This window comes from Sesamum indicum, linkage group LG6, assembly GCF_026168435.1.
Source record: "Sesamum indicum cultivar Baizhima isolate 11 linkage group LG6, ASM2616843v1, whole genome shotgun sequence".
Taxonomy (NCBI): Eukaryota; Viridiplantae; Streptophyta; class Magnoliopsida; order Lamiales; family Pedaliaceae; genus Sesamum; species Sesamum indicum.
Genome location: NC_142662.1, coordinates 27,724,441 through 27,745,824, shown reverse-complemented (window position 1 = coordinate 27,745,824; position 21,384 = coordinate 27,724,441). Strand labels below are relative to the sequence as shown.

Below are 21,384 nucleotides of genomic sequence, written 5' to 3'. Positions count from 1 at the left end.
ATAATTGCAAATAACCTCTTGTAATTTGATAAATTATTAAGACGCCTTAATATTTTATAAAATTATATAATTATTAGATAGGGTAAATTATTAACTTATTATGTATTTTTAAATAAAAACTTTTAAAGAAAATGTTCAATTAATCCATAAAAAAAATTTTAAAAATTCATAAGTACATTTTGGTGAATGCACCATAAACAATGTATAAAAAATATAACAAAGACTAACAAATCAGAGTAATTGTTGGACAACTATTGAAATGAGAAAAATATTAGTAATTTTTCGACAAATAAGGAGTATTTGTAAATATATCAAAATTTTATGGGAGCTCATCGTAATTTAATCTTATTTTAATAAGAAGAAACTAATAAACTTTTTATTTTTAATTTTATTATTATTTACAAATATACATAAAACAAATGACACGATTTTCCAAATTGATATAAATATTGTTGTGGCACCTTAAAGTAAGATTTTCGTTTAATTTAATAATAAATAAAAATATATAGCTTACATATTTTTAATCTGAAAATTAGATATAAAGTAAAAAGAGAGACGCAGTACTCCCTATTTATTTTTGTATAATTACATGTAACTACTATTTAAATGATAATAATTTTAGAGATACAAAATTTGTATTTTCTTTATCTGGAATTTAAAATTACATTTGAGAGTTAATTTTGGAGGGAGGGAGATTGGATTTGGAGGGGTGGAATGGGAAATTGAGAATACACACACACACACACACTGGCTAAAAATAAAATGCTATTATATTATATTATATTCGCAATGGTGAGATTGAGAAAGGCGTGCAGGTCGTCCTCGCCTCCGCGCATCACACCGCACTTGCAGACTTTAGACTGAAATCGCACCTCCTCGACTCCTCCGCTCCTTCAACATGGCCTCTACCTCAATTCCCATATCCACCGCCCTCAACGCCCACTCCCTTCACTCTCCTCTTCAACATTTCCCTAAATTTCCTTCCTTATCACTCACCCCTGCCCTCACTCTATTCCGCCCTTCTCAACTCACTCTCACCCTCCAACGCTCTGCAAATGCTTCTTCTCTTCCCGTTGTTAGAGCCCACAACTCTCCAGGTCCGCCAACCACACCCATATTCTTGTTACCTTCTTTTTTACTCAATTTAAACTCACAACTGTTTGTCGAATGGTTTTTATGTTTTAGATTACATACCTGACGCCAAGTTCTACAAAGTTGAAGCCATTCTAAGGTCTAATTCTCGTCCTATATTTCTTTCTGAAAATTTTCTTGAATATATTCACCTTCCCTCGTGTTTCTGCCTGTCAGTCGAGGTTTCTATATTCCCTAATGCTGATGCTTCTTGATGTTGTGATTTTTTCACATGGTGCTGCTGGACCTATGAGAATTTAGACCCTGGAGGATCCCGCAGGTTTCTTCGGTAAGGACTACTGAATTGTTTCAATTGCTGGAGTACAGCCTGGATCATGTGCTGAATTTTGTAGTGGTTCCTTTTTCATTTCTTTTGGTTTCGTGAAATTTAAGGCTTCCTTGTTTTCGTTTTTCATTTCAAGTTGGCCCATCCATGCAGATTATTTATTCAAACCCTAGTGATCTGATAGTAAAGCTTCTTCAACTCTGTTTTGCTGCACAGATATCCCCATTGCTCATGCATCCATCTACTTTCGTTTTTCCATAGATAGCTCTAATCTTAAGTCGGATTTTTGGTTCATAAGCCAAAGAAATTTCTCGTTTGTAGTGTAGTTTGCATAGATAACATATGTAGTTCTCATATTTGTTAGGATTAATCTTTAGGCACTTATTGTGAGATTTATGGACACTATCTAATAGTAACAAGTATAAAAAAAGAAATTCTTTTTATATACATTCGAACCACTGTTGGTCATATTTCTCTTTATCGAGAAATCGAAGAAGCCATACAGGGGTTTTCTCAGGCCTGGTACTTATTCGATCTAATAGATTGATTTTGCCGTATCCAGACTAATACCAATCCAAGCCATTTCATGAATAAAATGTGACCAATTAACCAACCAACAAAACTACTTGTTACAAATAACATCTTCTTGTTGCATCGAAACATATAAATGTTGACTAATCTGGCTAACATTGAACTTGGTAAAATGAAATGGTTGAATAATTGAAAAATGAGATTATTCAGGAATACACATTGAATGCTGAAATCACGCATTGAATTTCTGGTAGTAGATCCATAATCTACAAGTGTAATAGGAGCATCCGTCGACAAAAGGATCACCCTAAGATGATCATTTCATGGCTATTGAGAACGAATTAAATCAGATGGTTCCTCAAAACATTTAGTGGTGATTGAACCCTTATTATCATGTTACAAATGTTTCTTGGAGTGGACTTCAAGAGATTATTCAATTTTACTGCCTTTTAATTGATTTCTCTGTTTTAAGTCACCTCAATTTAGAGAATTTTTGGCCAAGGGCTTGTTCTTGTTTAGTATACATGTATGCTTTATATACCTTAGAAAGAATTTTGAAGGGTGGTCATAGACCAAATCTTGTGGAGAAATATCACGAGCACTATCTCAATACGTGTAGCTTTTCATAGAAATATTAACGCCACTGGCATATTGAATATGCTGACATACATTCATCATGATATCATAATGCTTACTAATGTTCCAATTAGTGCATTATATTGGTGGCAAATAGATCTCTTACTTCGGACATTAGCCTTAGGGAGAGATTGTTTTCTAATCATCATTTCCTGAAAGATCTAATGTCATTATAGTGGGCTTTTTACTTTCAAACAGTATGCTAATGAAAATCATTCCATTTTAAAGCATAAGAAACTACTGTTACCCTTGAACCTAGAACACCCATCCATATCAGTTTATGCCAAAGCAGAATTTCTTTAAGCTAGATGTGTTCTTCATTGCTTGTTTTGTATTATGAGAAAATTGATTTGCTTCTCAAGAATTTTACTGGATGATAATGAAGGCCTTGCTGAAAATGGGAATTCGTGGGGTTACAGTTTCTGATGTACGGGGCTTTGGTGCTCAAGGTGGCTCGACAGAAAGACATGCTGGTATGTTGAAGCATAATTTTTCAGAGTTCATATTGTAAGGCTTAATCATATAAATGCATTTCTCATGTTACTGTAGCCCCAGGGAGGAGATAGTACCTACTGTACCCCAAAACCATGTTATGCTTGCCTGGGGTGGGGGGACAACAGAGAGGTTTTTGGATATGTTAACTCCATTCTCAAAACCGTTACTAAAATGGGATTCATTTATTGTATTTAACTAAGCCTTATCCTGAATTCATGCATCTAATATTCAGCCGTCCTCAGGCTCTGAATTTTCTGAAGACAAATTTGTTGTGAAAGTTAAGATGGAGGTTGTTGTGAGCAAAGATCAGGTATAGCATTGTGAAATACATTTAAGCATCCACTTTTTCTCCACCTGAACTTCATCGAAAATTGCTAATTTCAACTTTTCTTGGCTTAGGTTGAAGAGGTCATTCAAAAGATAATAGAGGAGGCAAGAACTGGAGAAATCGGTGATGGCAAGATTTTCCGTAAGATGATAGAATTGAACTTTATAGTATATGGTTTCAATGATGTGCTAATTTTTTAATAGCAATTGCTGTCCGCTACAAACTTAGAGTTGTCTTGAGGACTCTGATCCTCAGGAACTCATTATTCCATCCATTCTATTTCCTTTTTCCATCATTGAGTGCTACAGAGAAATAAATGTTGCTTGACTTGATTGCTCTTTGGTTCTGTTATTTGGTGCAGTGACTCCTGTGTCAGATATAATAAGAGTTCGCACAGGTAAATGAGGAGAATAGGAATCTTCAATACTGTATAGACTTTGTTGCTTTTATTTGTTTGTCTCTTATTTTGTCTTTATATGACGTTGGGGGTACACTAATTCAGGTGAGCGTGGAGAAAAAGCTGAGAGAATGACAGGAGGAAGGGCTGATATGTTCTCTGCTGGATCCTCGGCTTGAGTTTCTAGATGAACTTTGAGTCCGCTGCCTCAGTTGGGAATTTTAAACTTTAGTGGTAGTTGCTCTGGAGATATTACTCAAGCTTATGCTATAACCCTGTCTTGCAATAGAACAGATGAAGAAGAAGTAGAGCTAGTCTATCCTGTAGCATATGCATTGTTGCACAATTTTCAAATGAATATTTAATAAAATATGCTGGTGTGGAGGTGGGAAGAGTTTTTTCATAATTTATGGATGTAAGTAGTTGTATTTTAGCATTCAGAGTCGTATTTGTTGAATATGCAGGGTGTCTTGTTATACCACATTTTTTGGGCTTTGGATGCGTAGGTTCTTAATCAACCACTTTTGTTTTTCTTTCACCATCTTGAGGTAAGTTGCATCTCGTAAGCAGCAATACTATACAGGTTGACAAGAAACACGCCACGCAAATAACCTTCCGAGAAGCTCAAGTCCTCGGCCCATTTGCATTAATTTCTCCTCCAACCCAAACACGATGTACTAAAAAGAAACATGAAATCAAAATATACATGACATAAACAAAATCTATGTTCCAAAACTAAATATAAATTGTTTGTTTTTAGTATTATATATATATATATATATAGGTTGATAGATCATTTTGGATTTATGAATTATTTACATTGTTGTATTATAAATTTCTTCGGAGGAAAAAGAAAAAGAAATTGGAGGTGGGTTGGCTGTAGAAAAAGGAACAAAAGAATTATTATTATATGTATCGCTAATAAGACTCGAAATGAATACCCGCACTATAAATATCGTCTTTGCTCAGATAATACGCCAATAGACGACTCGTTCTTTGCTGGTTGGAGAGATCTCTACTCCGCTCAATCCACACCGCTCCTCTTCAATGTATGTATTTATCCACCTTACCCTCTCTGATTTTTCTACCATTTTTACTCCTTGTAACAGATTTTCAAAAACCCTAGGTGCTGTTCATCACTTCATTCAACTCATTCTCATTTTCTTGATATGTGTTCATTCATGGTTATATTTGACGAGATTATGAGTCGATTAATTTATAGATCCTCGCCCTCCGTCTTCTGAAATCGTTATTGTTTATGCACTTTCTTTTTTTTCTGATTTTTTGAAATGGAATTCTAATTTCTACTTCTCCTTTTACTTTAATTGTTTGTAATTTTTCTGTCTGATGCTCGATCTGATCACCTTCATCTTAGATCTCGTGTTTCCTCACTCAACTGGATGAGTATGTTTTCCGGATACGTCGGGTTTGATAGTCCCTGCTTGAATATTTGGAAAATACAAGTATTTTATGAGGTGTAGATTGTAGTGTGACAGTCCTTGATGCGTTGTCAGCCTAGATCGTTTGCATGTCCTCTCCATTTCTTGTTGGCATGATTCATCTTTTTATGAGTACAGGATTTAGCGGGCTCTTTAGCAGATTCGAATTGTGGTGATCTTAAGTATTATCTTTTTATTGGCATGTATATTAGCAACCAAACAATGCCTTCACATGAGACAGTCGCCATGTTCTGATACTAATCCGGCTGTATTTTTATATTATCAGACAGAAAACACTACTTTTGTGGTAAAATAAAGCTTTATCATTATCATTATCACTTGTTTGTATGAGGTGATTTGGAGCTAATTTTGTACTCTTACCTTATACTGCATGGCAGTTGCAGAGATGGGGTTGTCTTTCACCAAGCTTTTCAGCCGGCTGTTTGCCAAGAAAGAGATGCGCATATTAATGGTTGGTCTTGATGCTGCTGGTAAAACTACCATTCTCTACAAGCTCAAACTTGGAGAAATTGTCACCACAATTCCTACTATTGGTGAGTTTTTGGCTAATAATGTGTTCGTTTTCCTTATTTATCAGTTTATCAGTATTACTATCACAACTTACTGCTGACATGATCGTCTTCGATGCTCTTTCTGAGTTCTAGTTCCTCTCATCCAGGAATTCTTGGAATTTTCTTGTATTTTGTCTTGCTATAAATCCTTAACTCTCGTGAGTCTACGCCTGTGCATATTCTTTTTGTTTCCTGCAGTATTATGCGATTATATGTTCTGCTTCGTTCCTTACTGTCACTAGATTGAGTTGAGTGCATATGTTCATGATAGCATACAGAACAGCCATAAAATCACATGAGTTGGTATAGATTATCCTGTTTGGTTGATTAAGTCCACCCACTTTGAGGTTAACTGTTTCCAAAGGGAGCCTGTAAATGAGTGATTCTCGTCTTATCAAATTCAATCTGGTCACAATGTCGGAGCATCATTTTCATTTTTGATTTATGATAGCTTCAGTTATTCTATGAAGAAAATGGCCAGATCTCAGTTTTCCTTGTTACAGCATGAATAATTGAATTATTAGTCTACTTGAGTTTTATAATCTTAATATTTGTCTATTAGTAGATGTTGTTTTACTAGTGTAATTGTCTTTCAGTTGTTGGCATTGCTGTAGCAGCGACTATAAGTTTGATAGTTATTGTTGGAATGAATCCTACCAGATACTTAACTTCATCATATCTCAAACTTTTAAGTTGGTTTGAGAACTGTTTCATCTAAAGGCCGGCATATTGTTTATTCAGGATTCAATGTGGAGACTGTGGAATATAAAAACATTAGCTTCACTGTTTGGGATGTTGGGGGCCAGGACAAGGTATGCATTTCCAGTTCTTTCTTCCTCCTAATACATTGAAGTGCCATGTGATCAACTGCCTCCACAAAAATCCCGGGAAACAAATTCAGTATCAATTTGCCAATCAGCATTGTTGATGAATCATAATAACCTTGTTGTCCTGCTTTTCAGACGGTCTATCTGTATTGGTTCTTTGTTTTAGTTAGTCATAACTATAATTACTCAACTTATGAAGAAGAGCAAAAGGCCAAATGTAGCCTTTTGGTGTGTGCGTGTATGTTAAAATGTTTAGGTGCACGTAGCACAAGCTTGAATTCCTCTTCTGTTCTTGCTCTTCTTAATCATAACTTTGCCGTCCTTGCTACCTCACAAGTTTGTTAAAAAGCTCACAATAGGAATGATATTATTGAACAATTTCAACAAGAGATTCATTGCGGTACATTGGCATTGGCATTCATGTGCTGATTGTTAACCTGTGTGCCTTCAAGTTTCAAGTTTGAACTATTGGTCCAAATTTGATGTATTTACTACCATGCAGATCCGTCCACTCTGGAGGCATTATTTCCAGAACACTCAGGGCCTAATCTTTGTTGTTGACAGTAATGACCGAGACCGTGTTGTTGAAGCAAGGGATGAACTGCACAGGATGTTGAATGAGGTAAGAGAGGCCCGAATGTTACATTCCTTGTTTTCCCTTTTCTTTCTTTTGTGCAGTTGGGTTGGGGGGTGGATTGAAGGGGACTAGAATAAGATGAAAAAGTGAAATTTCTGTAACAAACCTGGAATAGTGGATGTTATGATTTCATTTCTACCAATCTAAGGCTTGTATGACGTAGGAGTTGACAGTCTCCTGTCATTACCACTTTTTGACCTTGGCCTATTCCCTTGGTTAGGATGAATTGAGGGATGCTGTTCTCCTGGTGTTTGCCAACAAGCAAGATCTTCCCAACGCAATGAATGCTGCTGAAATAACTGACAAGCTGGGTCTTCACTCCCTCCGCCAGCGCCATTGGTATAATGCTTTTCATGTCCTTATTTTTACCTTTTCTTACTAGGTTAGGCATCTTCATTTGACCACCCCAAAATATTGCATCCAAATTGCAGGTACATCCAGAGCACATGTGCAACTTCTGGTGAAGGGTTGTACGAGGGGCTGGACTGGCTTTCAAACAACATTGCTAACAAGGTAGGACTTGAAAAGGCTTAATCTTTCAGGTGCTTAGTTAAGCTGTCTATGTTAGTAAAATCCTTTTAATGCGTTTTGCAGGCTTGAAGCCCTCAGTCCAAGGGGAAAATGCATCATAGGCCTTCTTTTATTTGTTGCGTCTTGCTGAAGCTTTATGTGTCTTCCATGACTCCTTTTAAGAAACCGTCATATTTTGACTCCTTTTACGAAACATTATCATATTTTGACTCCTGTTAAGAAACATTGTCATCTTTCCCTTGCAGTTCTCAATAAATTGTAGATTTTTGTCAAACTTCATGGCCTCTCCTTATTTTGTGAGCTTAGGACCATACTTGGCAATGAGCTTACATTCAGGTTACAATGCTTTCACTTTGAGGGCATTCTTAAACTTTTACATAGTCCATGATGCTTAATTATAAGAATTGCTGGCTCGCCCTTGCTCTGTTGAGATGGCTAGTAGGAGACAAACGATTTACAATTGGTTTTGAACTTAAAAAGTCAATGATTGTTAAAATGAACCAATTAACTTGTTCAGAAGTTAGTAAATGCATAGTGATGATAGCATGGAACAGTTTCAGGTTAGAGAATCTGATTGTTCTTTTCCTTGATGGTTAGAAGCTTCTGATGTTCACTATGACTGAGAGTGATTAGTTAAATAGTATACCTAAAAGAAAGCCTTGGAACATGCACCTAGACGAGTTGTGGTCCTCCGTGTGTCATTGCCCGCTATGCCCAACATCATATTGCTCTATATTTTTGTTTAAACATCAACCCGGCAGACGGTACAGAAATGTTCAAATCATTTAACAGTTCCAAAGGTCTCCTGCCTCCATATTGCCCCTAGTTTCTGCAATGAAAAATTTCCAAATTTAGGGTTCTGTTGAAGATAAAAGTGATAAGCAAGCATCCAGAGTTTATTGCTATGGAAGAAGAGAATTATGGATTCCATTAAACTTTTAAAGTGCAACCAACACCACTCAAAGGCAACACAGAAACTCAATACCTAGTCTTAGAATTAGCAGCAACCGGTTGATTTCCAATTACATGATTGGATAAACAAACGATCCAAAATAATCAAAAGACCAAAACTACAACAACTTTTAGCCCTCCAATGACCCTTTATAGCCATGTTTCTCCTCCGAAGAATTGGGAAAGCCAAAAGATTGCCCTTTTTTCCCGTTTTTTTTTTCTTTTTCTCTAACATATACACGAGCTCTGGTACAGCCACCTCCTGGGTGTTATGCAGCCGAAGGGGACGCAACATACCACACACAGCTGGGGTGTTAAGCAGCAGAAGGGGCCGCAACATATTTCACAGCTGGGGCATTGGCTTCAGTCATAGCTGCTGCAATCAAAGGCTGCAACGTCCCCGATTCCATAGCTCCATCATTGTGCACCACTGGTTTCTTGGAGTCCAAACTTTCGTCATTGTAGACGTCCCACCACTTCTTGACCAGCATTTTTATGTCTTCTCTTTGCATGTTGTCTTCCGTTCCGGCGTACCTCCACGGCTTCGAGCCCTACATATGTATACAAACAATTGAAGTCAGACATTAAGTACCAATACAAATCCCAAGAAGAAAACCATACACTTGCAATTGAACACTCACCGCCGCACAATAGTGAACAACTTTGACTTGGTCAAGCTCAACATTCTCCGGATGCCGCCATAACATGGCAAGAACTAGATTGTACACATTTGGAATCGGTTTGTAGATGTCCTTAAAGAACATGTTCAAAAAATCCTGCCATATAAATTCAACCCAGCAAAATAAAATTGACGACCCTTCAAAAAAATTGCAACATTTTCATAACAAGAATCAGGTAAACATATTATTATAATTACATATATATATATATACGTACCTGCTCAGCAAAAGGAGTGGGAGGGGTGATTTTGAGAGTGTACAAGAGCTTCTCATAAACAGATATATTGGGCTCAAACACAAACATGCCAGCATTGAAGTAAAGAGCAGGTGGATGGCCCATCTCTGATGGCCATCTCACCTTTTCCGGACACTGCTGGCAATAGCCAAGTTTGTATTGGGGGGTGTGGCTCCATGTCTTCTCACAGAAACAATCCATCACCGCATAGAAATACCCGTCCTCCAATTCAAACAGATGATCTATGTTATCATACACTTGGATATCACCATCCAAGTACACCATCTTCTTGTATTCCACAAACTGCACACCCAAGATGAAACAGCGCGTTACACAAAAACCAACCAATAATTGGAGTAAATGGCACATATATTCGTTATTCCATAAATAAAAAAAAAAGAGAGAAGAGAATCTTGCACTGAATAGCTATTTTAATTCAATTAATCAATAGTTCCATATTTATCCCCATGGCCATGCATAAGAAGATCATTTGTCAAGCACGACTAGGGCATCCATGCAACTAGGGTCCTTTCCCTCGGGGATAAAAAATTTGATTAATTTGATATGTGTGGGAATCAAGAAATATCACGCGTGGACACGTGGAAAACACAGAGCTCCTTTATGATCCACGTACGTACCTCCCAGATACGGAGTTTGGAGTAGTTGATGACGTAATACGCCATGGCAAACTGCGTTTGGTTCTCCGGCGGGTAAATGGGGTCAATCTCCCTGACGATGCAGCCCTGGTCTAGCAATAGGCGGCGGTGGTCGGCGGGGACATCAGGCAGCACAGCCACCAGAAGAGGGTAAGCGGATTTCACCTTCCTCAACCCCTTAGCTAGGGCGACAACGCCTTTAACATAATCCCCGTTGCCCGCCAAGAAAGTGACATAAGCCCTGTTTGGCAGGGCGGCCGGTTTGGCGGAGTCAACTGCCTTAATTCCGGCGGAAACATGTTGAGGGGCCATATTTGAAAAAAACCCAGCAAGATAAGGGCGAATATGAGGAAATTATGTTTGTTTGTATATAGGATATATGTTTTTGGGATAGAAAACAGATTGGGATTCTTCTCCTCTTGGGTGGAAAGAGAGAATGAAAGGCCTAATTGTTTTTTCTCGGAGTTAGGAATGGGGAAGAGGTGGTGGTTATATAGAGAGAGTGGGAGTGGTTTGTATTTTTGGTGGTAGGATCATCATCTAGGATGGTGGGGCGACGCGTGTGGGGATGATGAGATGGAAGGGTGGAGAGTGGGGTGATAGGAAGGTTCTGGAGTATTGGAAGAGGCTAGAAGAGGAGTGAGCGATTGATTGATGTCCGCCCGCCTGTGACTGTGAGTAGAATGAAGATGTTTGGTTCAACTTCACGGGATTTCTCTTCTCATCTCATCTCTCCACCATACAAATTAAGTTGAGATTTTAATTTTCAATCTAAAATAAATTAGTTTGGTGACATATTGATATTATACGATTTGAAAGGAAAAGAGATAATAATAATAATTTGTCATGAGATATTACAAAGAAATCACCTATATTTCACGTCTCCTAATTTACAAATAATATGTGAGTGATTTATTTGCACAAGTTGTCGGAGGAGGGTGTAAATGTAATTGAAGAAAAAGAAGCAGAGGAGGTGAGTGTGGAATCTAAATAGTTGCTATGTTTGCGGTGTTCTCTCCCAAGCCCAACATACATTTACAACTTGTTAATGGAGTTGAGGGAGAGACTTGATTCGCACTCAACCCATCCTCAAATGCATAATTAGTGTTGAGTTGGAGGGCTTAGAGGTCCATCCAGAGAGGCCCATCGGGACATTAATGTATCCCTCCACACTACTCATTGCAATTGGCCTGCTTTCAGTCACATGCCTTGCAGCTGAAACAAGATATATTACTTTTGGCATCTTCTCATAATTATTAAGTTTTAAGGGAAAATAATTAGGAAACGGAAGATATAATCAGTGGCTATATCCAAGAATGGAAATGGGTAGGCATTAATGATGATGGTGGTGCTCCTTTGATCGTGAATTTGTATGGAGTGACGTCGCCCTTTCTCCAATATGACGATATATAGATATATATATTAATGAAAGGGAATTTGGAAGTTGACAGTATTGACATGTACAAAAATCCTACTGCTCGTCTTCTAAATGTTTGTAGTTTGTACCCACCACTAGAGCATGTCGTGGTGGACGTATACCTCTTAAATCAGATGGAATACAGCTAACATCCACTCCCTATCATCATCATCATCATATATCCTTTGAAGTTTGATTTCATGGACCTCGCTCATATCATATATGGCCTTCAAAATGGTAATGGTAATTGGGACCTAGATCTCCTGTCCAGCATTGTTATTTAGTATGAATTGTCCACTCTTGTTACCCTTCCACACACACCCCCATATCATGTTCACGCATCCATTATTCCAACCCATCATTCTCTTATTCCTCCTCTCAACTCCCGCTTCCCTATCCCTATCCTCGCACCTCCAAAGTTACAAGAATTTCAACACCCAATCATCAATCACCACCCGCCTGCGGATGGCTGAGATAAACAGAATGGAAATAAGTGTTAGCCAAGACGGCACAGCTGATTTCAACACCATTACACAAGCAATCAACACCATCCCTTTATACAATAACCGCAGGGTCTTGATACGTATAAATTCAGGTGTTTATAGGTACGTACCTACCTATATACCTAATTTGTTGTAATATAACATTAATTAATCAATCATCACATGCATCTTATATTTGCATGTTTATGTATATGTAATTATAAATTAATAACGTAGGGAAAAGGTGAACATCCCAAGAACAATGCGGTTTATAACATTTGTAGGAAACGGGAGCCATCCTCCAACCATCACAGGAAACGACACCGCTTCTACGGTAAGTGGAAGAGATGGGACACCGCTCAGGACATTTCAAACTGCTACTGTCGCCGTTGATGCAGATTATTTTATAGCCATTAACGTCAATTTTGAGGTATATATATCTATATCTCTCTCTCTCTCTCTCTCTCTATATATATATATATTCATAAGTCTTTTTTTTTTTTAATTTAAAAAGAAAAGGATATCTAATTAATTTTGCCACTAGAGTATTATAATATACGTAGCTGGTCTGTTTGCATGTGATTTGAGGAATTCCATTACACATTCTTCATCTACTTTGCATAATATAAAAAAATGTTCATTAAATTTTATATATAATATGATTCATGATCCATCATATTATATATAAATCATAGATAGATTATTGAGATGGAAGGACATGATGAGTCACGGGTTAGCTCAGGAACTCTGCACCACCATTTATTAATTCAATTAGGTACAAAATTCATTTCAACTATACATACTCGAGCTCCAATAATCTTCTTTTGCAATATTTTAGTCTTCCAACTAAATGTAATTGGGATAATCACACCCTTCATCTCTAAGTTTTACTGTAATTTTTGTGCTTTAGAAAATTATATTTAGTACTCCTAATTTTTGTTCTCATCTAATAAATAAATTCATTTATCAGTCAAAATTTATAATATTTGCTAAATATAAGTAAAAAAAAAAACTTGAATAAAAATCCAAATTTACCCTCAAATTGATTTATTATTGATTTATTGCATATCAAAATAAATTCTTTCTGATCAAACTACCATTATACATTTTCACGCACTAATGCATATGAGAAAGTAAATTTTCACCGTTATAAAGGTAGTTTGGTCAAGAAAAATTTATTACTTGACCTATAATAAGTAGTAATAAGTCAATTATATATCAGCAAATTTTGTGAATTTTAACTAATCAATGGATCTGTCTATTAGATGAAAATAAAAATTAAACAGTAAATATAATTTTTCAAAAATAGAAAATTTATATGTAATTATATCAAATCTCAATAGAGGACGGTGTAATTATGCTAAAATAATAAAAATAGTATTTGTTTTTAAGCCCAAGTGGAGATTATGGGAATGAAAAAAAAGAGAGGTTGTTTTGAAAGATGGGCTAATAAATGTAGAGTAAATAGAGGAGTAAGAGAAAATGGTGGGTTTGGTGAAAGTGCAGAACACGGCCCCACACGTGGTGGGGAGGGTGGGGGAACAAGCGGTGGCGCTGCGGATATCGGGGACGAAGGCCGCGTTTTATAACTGCAGTTTCTACGGGAGTCAAGACACGCTATACGATCACAAGGGGCTTCACTATTTTAGTAATTGCTTCATACAGGGCTCCGTTGATTTCATATTTGGATACGGAACATCACTTTACGAGGTAATTAATTCATTTTTAACTGATACTAAAAACACTAGTTATGTATAATAAATTAGTAATGAATATGCAGAAGTGCTATTTGAATTCGGTGAGCAAGAAAGTGGCGTCAGTCACAGCTCAAAAGCGCTCAAATTCATCAATATCAAGTGGATTTTCATTCAAAAACTGTAGCTTAACGGGGAGCGGTGGCGGCTCCATTTACCTTGGACGAGCATGGGGCGATTATTCCCGGGTCATCTTTTCTTACAGTTTCATGGACAAGATTGTTCTCCCCCAAGGATGGAGTGATTGGGGCAAACAATCACGCCACCAGTCAGTACTTTTGCACGCACTACCTACTACCTACTTATATATCTTTGTTATTTGTTTGTAACTCAATCTCTATTTTTTCCATTTATACACAGGAAAGTGTACTATGGAGAATACAAATGCAGCGGCCCCGGATCTAACCTGACGGGGCGAGTGCCGTGGGCGAGAGCACTCACCGACCAGGAGGCCCTGCCTTTTATTGGCACCTATTATATCGACGGTGACACTTGGCTTATGGACCCTTCACTCTATCCCTTTTAATTAATCATTTATTTAAATAAATTACCTTATACACTATGTTGTGTCTAAATGAATGATATTATTTAGTATGAAGTAATTGGGGCAACAGCTCGGACGTTTTACTCCACTTACACCCCCAATTAATTATTAAAACCCAACAAGGATAATTAATTAGTGCATGTGTTTTTACATCTGTCGTCTTAGATTCACAAATGTATCTAAAACAAACACTACTTGTGGTTGTGGGCATCTGCATCCATCATCATCTGCACTCATGTGATGAGATGATCATGCAATCATGTTTTTATCTATAATTAGATTAGAATCCTAATGCACCAAACGCTTCGTCAAATTCCCAAAACAAGTAAGCATCTCCAAATGCTTCAATTATTCCATATTTTTCATCATTACTATTAATTATTTCTCCCATGGAAAATGGAGTTGCTTACCAACTCACTTATTCTCATATTAAACAACCCTAGTTATTTAATTAAATAACACATTTAGGAGAAAAGCTAAACTGGTCGGAAACTATCTCATGTCTTGCATGTGATCTACTTAATCTTAAACTTTTCAATTTTATCTGTCATTTTTTTTAGGAAAAAAATGCAGTTTTTGGTCCTACAATGATAAGAAGTGGCACATTTATTCAAAATGTCACTAACACAAAAATACAAAATGTCACTAACAAAGCTTTAAGCATAAAAAGAAACAATTAATGTGTATATGTCACAGTCAAATCCCATATATCAATTTGCTTGATTTATTGGCTCTGGAGAGACAAATAATTCAATTATTTTGTATGATAAATTTCTCCAATAATCATCAGGAGCAAACTCACATGCCAAAGATTTTGTGGGTTCTCCACCACATAATTAAAGCACTGTCATCATATACAGAGAGGTACTTTATTAATTAATACTGTTAAATTGTCACGTCTTCGACGTTGAAGGCCACTCACACCCACCTTCACTTAATTAAGCTACAATGAGAACTGACAAGTACGTACTCACCCAAATTAATAATTAATATACTATCTATTTGATGCCCCTAAAAATCTACAGACCAGTCAAAAGCCTGGAGTCAGGTAAAGGACCCAAGAAACCTATAGGCCCTCGGAGTTTGCTGCACATCTAGAGAGCTTGAGTTAATGAAGGGCCAGTGGTGACCAGGTCGAAGCTTACGAGCCTCCACACCCCCGTCTTGGTGCCATCCACATAATGGGGAAGAGGTCCAAGAAGTACAAGCAACCTCGAGCCATCGACGGGCAGGGAACCACCCCTATTCGTGAGGATAACGCCATCTATTAGGCAGGGTGACAGGTAGCTACCTGGAGTCCGTGAAGGTTGGGCCTTCTCCCTAGGGTTGGAGGAGGTCGCCTATTAATACAAAAATCCTAATATATAAAGAATAACTTTTAATTACATCAATACACAAGAGAAATTGGAATACACATTGGTTTGTTGTTTTATCAGTGCTTTTAATTAGTTTTCCCAATCAAGTACTAATTTGAGCATTTAAATGCTAACAATTTATTTTGCATATCCTCAATTTAAAGCTTGCAAAATCAAGGTCTAAAGATCTCAAATTGAACCTAATCCAGCGATCATTTTGTGCTCAAATCAGTATTAAAGCAAGTGATGTAGACATGATACCAATTAGTATATATAATAGCTCCTGTTTCTTAATGCAACGGCTGAAGATATAAATATTTATATATATAATATGTTGATGATCGTAGTTGAACCGTCAAATTGATTAGACAATAGCAAGCAATAGCTGTCATGTTGATGTGCTTAGGGACATAATTAACCACCCTATATATATATATATATATATATATATATCACACAATTAATAATTGGGCAAGTTTTATATGGCCCATTAGTCCTTTGTTAGTTCTCGAGAGAGAGTATAATTAGGTCGATTACTTAATTTATTATGATTGTGACTCATGAGGAAAGTACTGCAACGCATAATATACATATATATATATGTATGTGTGTCTCTTCTGCTAAACATTGGCGAATTAGGTTTAATCAAAGTAGAGTAATTTGACAGTTGCCAAAGAATTTTAGATTGATCATTTATCTGCATGCCAATTGAAGAAGACGAGGGCAGCACTCACATCAAAACTTTGCCCTTCAACTAACCTATGCATATCTATTATGAGCAGTACATGCACATTCTTGACTTTTCTTTTCTTTAAATTAACATGTATGCAACATTTACATGTGCAACTACGTACGTACAACCTACCTAGCTGGGCCCTACTCCTAATCCATGCCAATTAATTAATGGCCAAACATTAATTAAACATACATCAAACTAGTTAATTACTCCGGATGGATGGTGAACTAGTTTCTAAAGAGATCGAGACGATTATCAGCCAATCTTAAGGAATATGCGGTGGCCTTGTACTCTGCCCAGGTGAAAGGCCGGTAGAGACTTGGATTTTCACACGACACCATTTGTGGTATGGGAGATATGCTTGCATTTGGGGCTGGAGCTGCAAAATACATCATTGACATTCTTGCTTTCACCGAGTTTGCTACCGCCCTATGTCTCACGCTCATAAATCTTCCATTACTCATAGCCTGCAGTTCATAAAATGAATTACAAAAACCATGATTCAATTAGTGTTATATCTATAACATATTGTATATCATAAATTAAAGGGAATGTCACATAATTAATAACTTATAAAGACTAACCTGAAAGGCATCACCTACAAATACACAAAATTTATCTGAGTCGGGCTGAATAGGAACCCATAGTCCATCTGGGGACAAGATCTGAAGGCCACCAACATTGTTGGATCGCAAGATTGTGAGAATCTGAGGGTCTGAATGTTCTCCAAAACCAATTCGAGTTTTGGGATGATTATGATCAAACAATTGGGATGAAGGGGTGGGGTTAATCCAATCATCGTCATGATGAGCAACATTGAGTAGTGAAGGATAGTGATTAATCCTGAAGCATGAGTCGCTATTTGGATCTCGGATGAGGTTGCTAAAAATGGATTTATCTTGGACCCATAGCCCTTGAGCCAACATCTCAAGAATATCACATGCCAGGTTTCTGACGGCGTCTATATAATCATTCACGGCACAGCTGCAAATAATTAACACAAATGCGTTAAAGCATGTCATAATGAGAATATATAAAATCATAGCCCTTTTGAATATTACCTAGATAGTACATGTTTGCCTTAAACAAGACAGCAGAATTTTTTATGTCTTCCCATATTTGGCTTCCAGGTATTAGTTTCCATCATTAGCAGTGGGAAGCTCATCAATTCATCTATTGACTTTTGTCATTTTTAGTTAGAATCCCGTCCCATTATGAGTGATGGGTTGACAAATGGCCACTACTCTCATCAGATACTTTTTGGCTAGCTACCCACAGCACCCCCAGCCCAAGTCATGACACATAAACTACACGACATATATAGCCTAGCTAGCCGCTCTCATCCTTTATCTTTGTTTCTACACACCAATTCAAATATTCCGATTGCCAATTCAAACTCATCTGTCTGTTTTCCTTGCCAGAAAATGTGAAAAGAAAGCCACCCCTCTCTTTACTTCCGGGTTGAGCTGATGCCATAATTCAGCTATAATTGCACATAATAACCTCAATTATGACCCCAACTACACCAACTAAACATGACATTATCATTAATTACAGCCAATGGATCATATAGATAGATAGATATCATGAGCTTAATCTGCCCTTTTCACCATGTGCCTAAAGGGGCAACAGCATAAATCAATGGAGTAGCAAATATTAATCATACCTAGCTAATACTCAAGTATGTATATATTTATGTTCGTTCAAGTATCCTCTAATATATATATACGTTTTATAATGTGGAGTACTACGTAGGTAGATTTAATTAGTACTGCTGCCTTTTCCAAGGGAAATGGCATAACACGCCTCAATTCCTATGGTCACGCTAATAATTAATTTAATGGATACGAATAATTAATATAAATTAATTAAGAAACGGAAATGGGCCGTAAACTGCTATGGGTCTTGTTATTAATTAATTAATTATAGTTGCATGAGTGCATTAACTATATATCAAGAATGAATCAAGAAAACGACTTTTTTAAATTTCAATTGGTAGATTTTTCAACGGAAGCTCTGAAATTCAACTGGTTCCAAAGGTCAAATTAAGACTTGAACACTACTCTCCATGGTTGGTGACATACAGGAATATATATATATATATATATATATGCATGTACTCATATTTTTATCCAAGTTTGAGCGTATTTGAATTGAAATATAAAGTAAACATTAATTAATTTGTAATAGAAAATGCATGCAGACTAACCAAAGAAGAATTTAGTACATGCAAGTCCAGGATTAATGATCAAGATCAGTTGCATAATTCATTAAATATATAGAAACACTACAAGTTTATTTAATATGAAGGTGAAGAATGAAAGAAAGAATTACCTGAAGTTTGCAGGATGGGGGGAGATAGATTTGGATCTCTCAGAAATGGAATGAGGATTAGCTTCCAGGATAATATACTCCAGCTCTCCTTTATCTCCATTAAACCCGATGTTCTTGCTGCCATAGCCAAAGGGAGCGGCAGGCCCGGCCCGTTGCTTCTGGCATGCAGGCTTTGAGAAAAACTCCTGCCCTTGCCTTTCAACTCTGGAGATAATTTCTCTTGAAACTCCATGATTCTCCACCTGGAAAACCCCGAATTCTTGGCATGCTTTAACCAGCAATTCACAGAGCTTTGACCTCTCGAGACTGAGATCTATGACAGGAATCCCAGCGGGGCGAGCTTTTTTGGTTCGCAGAGGAGCTGGAGAAGCGACAACCATTCTGTTAATTGTGATGATGAAAAGAATAAGAGCAGCAAAAGTGTTGAAGTTAATGGTAAGTATTGGGTTGAGTTTGAGGGTTTAAATAGAGAGAGGTAGGGAGGTGACCCCCACCGCCTTCATAACAACATTTATAAAATAAAATCTTTTTATTCATAATTAAATATAAAACACTACTTGTGACTAGCTACTGATTCTTTTTTGTTTCTTGAATTAAGATAAACAAAAACACACAACTATAATTAATTTAATCAAGGAAGATAATTAATTGGTATATATATATATATATATATATGGGGTGATGAGAAATGAAATTAATGATGCTGCAGCAACAATAAAATCCATTGAGTTCCGACAGAATACGTATATATATATATATAAATTAATTAATTTGTGGAGAAATTAATAGTTGTAAATTGACTGGTCCACACAAGTAACTTTGTTCTTTGATTTTTATATTCAAAGTGAAAGTATTTCTCTCTCTCTCTCTCTCTTGTGTGTATATCAATTACATGGATTCCCCGCGTGCAAAATCTTCTGGATGGATGAGCAGCTAATTTGACTCAAATCAAAACACTAATACAGTACTTGTAATTTAATTTGGTTGTATATATGGCCACAATTTTGTTTCCCTAACAATTAGAGCTTCAAAGTATGTTATTATAACTATTAATTTCTTAAATTTGTTATTATGTTGATAAGGCCAATGTGGCGTTTGGGTTTTACTAATCCAATCAAACACACCCAGTGCCTGCTAACTCAAAGCTGTTTGGTGACCGCTCTCTCTCTCTCTCGACTAAACCATCTTGGGACAAGAAAATATATATACCTTTTTGATGTTTATTCCAAGAAATCGAATCAGAGATGACGATGTCTGTTGGACGGGAAAAGGTCTGACCAAGGAGTGTGTGAATGCAACACCCACACCGACTCGGATGTTAAAATACACTGTAGCGGCCGTCTGTCCCCTCCCCTTGGATTCTACTTTTTACCACTTTCTTGTCACCAAAATTCAATTGGAAAACGCGTCTCCTCCTGTTGCTGCTGGGCTCACACTTGCACCAATTAATCAATTCTACTCTATGTTTAACCTTTGACTTTCACTTGCCCACATTTTGGGAATTTAAACCTTTATTTATATTTAATTATTTCCTTTACCCAAAAGCCAATCATAAATCACAAAGCCCACCACACCACATGCAAGCCGCAAACAAAAGCTGCAACATGTGAGAAACCCCCTGACCTGCCCCCCCTTATTTCACGGCATTTTCAGACACCAAAACGGCTGACCTTTTCTGACATTCCCACGACTACTCTTTAAAACTCTACATTCATTCAAAAAAATATATAAGATTGTTCATACGCTTTTAGTTACCTCAATTATTCTCACCTATCCCAAAACGTACGTGGTCGGAACTGTGTCACGACTTTTCCCGGTTGTAATGAATTTTATTATGGGAAGCCAACGACCTTTTCTATGGGTTTCCCAACATTTGCATGTATTATAATGCTTCATACATTCTTGGCCGGCTAATTATATATATATATATATATATATAATATTTATTTAAGAATGGGTACTGACTCCTTAGTGGTGGAGTTTCATTATGTCACCAAAACTTGCATATATTCACCTTACTATCTCTCTATGACATAAACCTTATCTTATAAAAAAAATGGTTTAGAATAAAGATTATAAGATTCATGGGAAATGATTGTTCGCCTATATACAATAATACTAATCCCTTTTTTTTTTTCCTCCTATTTTAGATCTTACTATCTCTCTATTTATTGTTGCTTAATTAATTATTATTATTGGAGAGAGAGAGAGAGAAAGAATGTGTGTGCACAGTTATTGCGCAGTTATCCAACTTGATCATCAACATAGGAATAAAAGAGAAGAATACAGTAAAACCTCTATAAATTAATATTCTATAAATTAATAAACTCTCTAAAATAATAAAATTTTCCGGTCCCGACTTGGGCCTTTGTAAAAAATCATCAAATTCGATAAGATAATAAGATAATAATTTTTTAGAAAATTCCTTTA

The 21,384-nt window shown here is 36.6% G+C and overlaps 5 protein-coding genes across 6 annotated transcripts; 3 read left to right on the top strand and 2 right to left on the bottom strand.

Moving 5' to 3' along the window:
- The first annotated feature begins 773 nt into the window (after positions 1-773).
- GLB1 (nitrogen regulatory P-II-like protein) lies at positions 774-4,210 on the top strand. The gene is made up of 8 exons (XM_011081209.3): positions 774-1,097; positions 1,186-1,231; positions 1,393-1,420; positions 2,970-3,057; positions 3,322-3,389; positions 3,479-3,548; positions 3,769-3,804; positions 3,910-4,210. The coding sequence occupies exons 1-8, from the start codon at positions 899-901 to the stop codon at positions 3,981-3,983; spliced, it is 609 nt and encodes a 202-aa protein (XP_011079511.1). The 5' UTR covers positions 774-898; the 3' UTR covers positions 3,984-4,210.
- Positions 4,211-4,698: 488 nt separating this feature from the next.
- LOC105163014 (ADP-ribosylation factor) lies at positions 4,699-8,084 on the top strand. Of its 2 annotated transcripts, none has more exons than XM_011081211.3 (7): positions 4,699-4,853; positions 5,642-5,797; positions 6,557-6,627; positions 7,145-7,264; positions 7,500-7,618; positions 7,711-7,792; positions 7,874-8,084. In XM_011081211.3, the coding sequence occupies exons 2-7, from the start codon at positions 5,650-5,652 to the stop codon at positions 7,877-7,879; spliced, it is 546 nt and encodes a 181-aa protein (XP_011079513.1). In that variant the 5' UTR covers positions 4,699-4,853; positions 5,642-5,649; the 3' UTR covers positions 7,880-8,084. The 2 variants fall into 2 exon arrangements, with proteins under 2 accessions (XP_011079513.1, XP_088737944.1); XM_088881818.1 differs by having other exon boundaries at positions 4,799-4,930.
- Positions 8,085-8,685: 601 nt separating this feature from the next.
- GOLS1 (galactinol synthase 1) lies at positions 8,686-10,952 on the bottom strand. Its single transcript, XM_011081210.3, has 4 exons — positions 10,315-10,952; positions 9,659-9,979; positions 9,403-9,537; positions 8,686-9,312 (listed from the first exon to the last, which is right to left on the bottom strand). Exons 1-4 carry the CDS (start codon positions 10,642-10,644, stop codon positions 9,076-9,078), a joined length of 1,023 nt encoding a protein of 340 aa, XP_011079512.1. The 5' UTR covers positions 10,645-10,952; the 3' UTR covers positions 8,686-9,075.
- A 983-nt stretch (positions 10,953-11,935) lies between these two features.
- Positions 11,936-14,583, top strand: LOC105163015 (putative pectinesterase 53). The gene is made up of 5 exons (XM_011081213.3): positions 11,936-12,354; positions 12,469-12,661; positions 13,738-13,941; positions 14,012-14,253; positions 14,346-14,583. Exons 1-5 carry the CDS (start codon positions 12,035-12,037, stop codon positions 14,509-14,511), a joined length of 1,125 nt encoding a protein of 374 aa, XP_011079515.1. The 5' UTR covers positions 11,936-12,034; the 3' UTR covers positions 14,512-14,583.
- Positions 14,584-16,543: 1,960 nt separating this feature from the next.
- On the bottom strand, positions 16,544-19,398 carry LOC105163016 (gibberellin 2-beta-dioxygenase 2). Its single transcript, XM_011081214.3, has 3 exons — positions 18,955-19,398; positions 17,205-17,604; positions 16,544-17,087 (listed from the first exon to the last, which is right to left on the bottom strand). The coding sequence occupies exons 1-3, from the start codon at positions 19,332-19,334 to the stop codon at positions 16,848-16,850; spliced, it is 1,020 nt and encodes a 339-aa protein (XP_011079516.1). The 5' UTR covers positions 19,335-19,398; the 3' UTR covers positions 16,544-16,847.
- Between the last annotated feature and the right edge of the window lie 1,986 nt (positions 19,399-21,384).

Excerpts from the sequence above, each read along its gene's own strand:
- LOC105163014 (XM_088881818.1), top strand. The coding sequence starts at position 4,852 with ATGTATGTATTTATCCACCTTACCCTCTCTGATTTTTCTACCATTTTT. Across the intron at positions 4,931-5,641 it reads CAGATTTTCAAAAACCCTAG|TTGCAGAGATGGGGTTGTCT; the intron begins GTGCTGTTCATC and ends ACTGCATGGCAG. Across the intron at positions 6,628-7,144 it reads ATGTTGGGGGCCAGGACAAG|ATCCGTCCACTCTGGAGGCA; the intron begins GTATGCATTTCC and ends ACTACCATGCAG.
- LOC105163015 (XM_011081213.3), top strand. The coding sequence starts at position 12,035 with ATGAATTGTCCACTCTTGTTACCCTTCCACACACACCCCCATATCATG. Across the intron at positions 12,662-13,737 it reads CCATTAACGTCAATTTTGAG|AACACGGCCCCACACGTGGT; the intron begins GTATATATATCT and ends GTGAAAGTGCAG. Across the intron at positions 14,254-14,345 it reads GGCAAACAATCACGCCACCA|GAAAGTGTACTATGGAGAAT; the intron begins GTCAGTACTTTT and ends ATTTATACACAG.
- LOC105163016 (XM_011081214.3), bottom strand. The coding sequence starts at position 19,334 with ATGGTTGTCGCTTCTCCAGCTCCTCTGCGAACCAAAAAAGCTCGCCCC. Across the intron at positions 17,605-18,954 it reads CCCCATCCTGCAAACTTCAG|CTGTGCCGTGAATGATTATA; the intron begins GTAATTCTTTCT and ends AATTATTTGCAG. Across the intron at positions 17,088-17,204 it reads TTGTAGGTGATGCCTTTCAG|GCTATGAGTAATGGAAGATT; the intron begins GTTAGTCTTTAT and ends TATGAACTGCAG.
- GLB1 (XM_011081209.3), top strand. The coding sequence starts at position 899 with ATGGCCTCTACCTCAATTCCCATATCCACCGCCCTCAACGCCCACTCC. Across the intron at positions 1,232-1,392 it reads AAAGTTGAAGCCATTCTAAG|ACCCTGGAGGATCCCGCAGG; the intron begins GTCTAATTCTCG and ends ATGAGAATTTAG. Across the intron at positions 3,058-3,321 it reads CTCGACAGAAAGACATGCTG|GCTCTGAATTTTCTGAAGAC; the intron begins GTATGTTGAAGC and ends AGCCGTCCTCAG.
- GOLS1 (XM_011081210.3), bottom strand. The coding sequence starts at position 10,644 with ATGGCCCCTCAACATGTTTCCGCCGGAATTAAGGCAGTTGACTCCGCC. Across the intron at positions 9,980-10,314 it reads CCAAACTCCGTATCTGGGAG|TTTGTGGAATACAAGAAGAT; the intron begins GTACGTACGTGG and ends TTGGGTGTGCAG. Across the intron at positions 9,313-9,402 it reads TTGTTCACTATTGTGCGGCG|GGCTCGAAGCCGTGGAGGTA; the intron begins GTGAGTGTTCAA and ends ATACATATGTAG.